The sequence below is a fragment of the Anneissia japonica genome, unplaced genomic scaffold, assembly GCF_011630105.1.
Source record: "Anneissia japonica isolate Jap-2015-1 unplaced genomic scaffold, ASM1163010v1 scaffold7766_len575116_cov191, whole genome shotgun sequence".
NCBI classification, from domain to species: Eukaryota; Metazoa; Echinodermata; class Crinoidea; order Comatulida; family Comatulidae; genus Anneissia; species Anneissia japonica.
The window spans coordinates 396908-401319 of NW_022694700.1; the positions used below are offsets into that span (position 1 = coordinate 396908).

At 32.2% G+C, this 4412-nt stretch overlaps 1 protein-coding gene across 1 annotated transcript; it reads right to left on the minus strand.

Annotated features, from left to right (window-relative positions):
• Positions 1-604: 604 nt before the first annotated feature.
• On the minus strand, positions 605-1111 carry LOC117101185 (probable serine/threonine-protein kinase DDB_G0278535). The gene has a single exon (XM_033241075.1). It carries the CDS (start codon positions 1109-1111, stop codon positions 605-607), a length of 507 nt encoding a protein of 168 aa, XP_033096966.1.
• Between the last annotated feature and the right edge of the window lie 3301 nt (positions 1112-4412).

Consider the following 4412-nt stretch of genomic DNA (forward strand, 5'->3'; position numbering starts at 1 on the left):
AAAAATGCATGGAAAACTATAAACACAATTATGGAGAGAAAGAAAACATGAAGTTTGCCACCATCAATTGGTTATGAAACTACACAGGCAAAATCTCTTTTAAAAAATATCAGACGCTTTTAATAGGCCTAGATTTTTCACAAGTATTGGCGAAACACTAGCAAATAAAATCTAACAAGATCCTCAGACACCAGACCTAATACTTAACTGGAAACTCCATATTTTTTTAGACCTGTTACCGAAAATTAAATAAAAAAATATCTAAATAAAATTAGACTTGGAAAAAAAATATCCTGTCATGATGGAATACGAGCATTTTTCATTAAACCATAGGCCTATTCACCGTACCTTGTTCAACCCATTGCACGCTTAATTAATGTAGGCCTACCACTTACTACTGCTTTTTCCCTAATGATTTAAAGATAGCAAGATCAATACCCATATTTAAGAATGGTGATAGACAAGAAATCTGCAATTATTAATCAGTATCTATACTGCCATGTCATTTAAAGATTTATGAAAGGATTGTTACTGTGTTACTGAACACAGTTGGTATGACTATTATATTCAACTGCTAATGTTATTCTCTTTAGGGGTAAGAGTATCAATAACCGGATTTGTTAAGACCATGGAGATGGTCAATGTAGCCACCCAGGTTACTAATACCATAGACATCAGCAAGTGGTCTCTTCTGATTTAAATACTCCTGCAGAATACTTAAGAAGTAATTTTGTAAGTAGAGAGTGAACGGTGTTTCTCCTGTATCGTCTGCGATGTTCGGGTATGCGCCTAAATCGATCAGTGTGCTAACCATTCGATCACGATTTCTACTCTGCAAGCAAGCAAAGTGCAATGGTGTGCGCCCGTTCCTGTTATCTCTTTGATGTACATCAAGTTTGCATTCGGAGACCAAAAACGTCGCACATTCTACACCACGATTAAGAAAGTTTTTGGCAACAAGATGCAGAGCTGTTTCCGAATTACCTTTTTGATATCCGGGATTAACGTCGAGAGAAACCAGTTCCTTAAGGAAACCCAAGTGACAGTAGTCTGTCGCAATATGATGGGGTTTGTTACCGAATACATCTGCAATTTCCAAATCTATCTTCATCTGCACAATGAGAATTATAGTTGGTAGCAATCTTACGATGTTGTAAAATGCGCATAGATGAATTGGAGTTCTGCCGTCAAGATCCTGCAAATTGACGTAAACTCCATACTGGATGATCAACTTCAGCAACTGAAACCCACGTGTTAAAATGACGTCAATAATTGTCGATTGATCGTTGATACATCCCAATGAATTTTCCTTATAAGGTAGTGGATTGCAGTACGTCCGAGGTTGTCCTGGAGGTTGGATTCAACCCAGAGCTAAGTTTCAATCGTGCCATTTCTAGTTCTGAATTCGGTGGAAACTGATTGCAAAGAATATAGCAGAGGCATCAAAAATCTCTCTCCAGTCGATAGATCTTTAACAAAAACAAAAAAAAAAGCAAAGTAATAGAAAGATAACAAAGACCCAACATTGATATGCCAGTCAGCTTTTATAAATGCACTTGCACACAGTAATTTAAAATGTGGTAGGTGGCTGTGACGCTCTTTACGTGACCTGTATGCTGTCTGTTTGCTGACACTTAAGACCTAATATGCAAAACAGCCACGCGTACCGTCATGACTGATTACAGAATGATGATGTGTTCGCAGATTGAACCTGAAACTTTAATTCTATGCCTTATTTATCATACAGAACACGAACACTGTCATTTATCACTCATCGGATTGAACAATATTCATGGGCTAAGTTTTATGATATATAATATTTTTGATATAATATGATAGTGAATTTTTTATTTTATTTTACAGGCATTTAAATACAAATGCTGCACTCCTGTAAATGGTGTGATGCTACTTGTTTTTATGAACCATTATATAACCAAACATAGACATTTTCCCTCATATGCATCAAAAAATTGTTTCCTTTGGGGGGAAATAATCAAAATATACATCCTATATTTTACTTTTAGTGCTAGGCTAGTACTAGCTACGTCATTATGGTGATTCAAAATTCAAGATTCATTTATTGTCTTTTCCATAAAAAAATAAATAAAATAAAATGATGATAAAAATGGGAATTGTTTTGTTTGAATACACACACTGCGAAGTTTCAATTTAAAATATTGTTTAATAAAATATTATGTAAAACATGAAATACAATACGTTCAAATATAATATTTAAAAAAAAGAATTATTGAAAAAAAATTGTAAAAAATCCAATGTAAAACTGAACAGTTAAAACGACGTAAAAAGAGAGACATGGAAAACAAAAGATTCTCGGCAATAAAATCGTTAAAAAAAGGAATTTAAAAACTGGGTTAAAAAGCGCCTTAAAAATAACCAAAAGAGATCAAACTATGTGTGGCATTGTTACCGATATATATTAGTCTTGAAGTACTTCATGTAAGCCTACCGTGTAGGCCTAGTCTAATATTATATTTATAATATAGGCCTATATTGTAGATAGAATATTTGCATCATAAAGAGATGGTTAAGAAAGTTTATAAAGACAAAAAAGTTAATAATTTTATTTGAATAGAACACTACCTTACATTATCACCGACCTACAGTACAGGCTTCCAAGTTGTAGTTTCTAATGTAATTGCATATGTATTATTCCATTGCAAGTTCGTTTAAGCTTCGCTGATCAGCTACTTCAATATAAAAATCAATTTCCTTGTCGTCTGTAATCATTATTGTTTTTAAGATAGACCTAGACAATTTATAATAATAATAATAATAAAATTAATAATAATAATAATAATTAATAATAATAATAATAAAGTCTAAAAATGATTTAGTATTAGGCCTAAGCCTATAGCCACCTACTTATAATTCTACTGGTATATTACACAAAATAAATAAATAAACAAGCAATTGTAAATTTAGTAGTACGTGTATCATGGTATTCATGAGAATGAAATAAGAACAATTTACCATTGTTGCTTAGTATGTTCTTTTTGCAAACAAAAGAACGCGCGAATTTGTTCTGATGTTACGCATGCGTTTGCGTTAACTAACGGCAGCTATGCATGCACCACTACACTAAATTTCGTTTTAAAATTGACGTTGAACATTGTTAACAAACTCTAAAATAAGAAATTTCTTTAAATATGCGTATACGCAAGAAACGAAATGTGTGACATAGCCTACCTGTGACTAACTTTTGTTAACAAAATTTATGTTTATTTTAACTTGTTTTAGTATCCATTTAGCGAATCCATGAAACTTTCATCAGCAAATATATATTTATATTATCTAGTATTTTACATACAAATGTGTCTTATAACAACAACAGAAGGTAGGTGGAGAAAGTTTATTTTGATCTCAGTAAAGATCAGGTTTACAATCTAAGGCCTAGCTAGGGGTAGCCTGCTTGGCATATAGAGGCCTACTACTAATAAGGCCAAGTGAAACACTAGACCTAGCTAGGCTTATGCATATTATTGAGGTTTCTGAATAGAGACTCTCCGTGCGTCTGTTGATATTTTTTGATGTTTAGTTGTAGCGAGTTTTTTTTTTAAACTAAATAATCGTTTTTAATTGTATTATTACTTTTGAAAGTTATTGTTAAGTAGACATATTATATAGATAGGGTCACCTCATACGGTACTTTGATTCTGAGTTTTACTGTTGCGATTTTAAATGTTATAACAATGTATACAAAAAACATTTAAAAAAAATGGAAACATTATAAATATATGAAAATAATTATACAATTAAAATATAATGTAAATCCCAAAATTAGTAGAACTTAGGTCGAAGAAGTACTGTATTATCATTTTAGAGGCTAATTTTACTTCAGACTCAGAGCAGACCAGATGCATTGGTGACGTCACTTCTTCAAATAAACAGCAGACGGAAATGCATGGGCCTAATTGTAGTAAACTAGATACAGATGACATCTTTATTAAGTCGTATGTCCACGTTAGTGAGCATCAACGTTCGAGAAACACGCGTGGCACTAAACAGAAGAATCGTATGGATAAACTAATTCAGAACAGCGAATTTCATAAAGCTCATAGAAAAAAGACATTAAAGAAAAAGAAACTAGCAAATAAGGGTACGGACGATTCTCCTAAAAAAAAAGGTAATGGTAGTCTCATATTTATTATTGGAGAATGACCTGTAAGCCCATCGTATTGATTAATATTAATTGATATTGATTGGTATTGAATGGTTCAGAGATGTATGAATGTGTGACTGTTAGTCATATTTAATATTTATCCTAAATTTGTCACGCATTGAGCACACGTCTATGTATGATAACGAATTATCACGAATTTAGGAGAAAATGTATTTAAAAATAAAAGAAACTGGTTTTATAAAAAATATAAAATCTTGAGTCATTAGAGAGT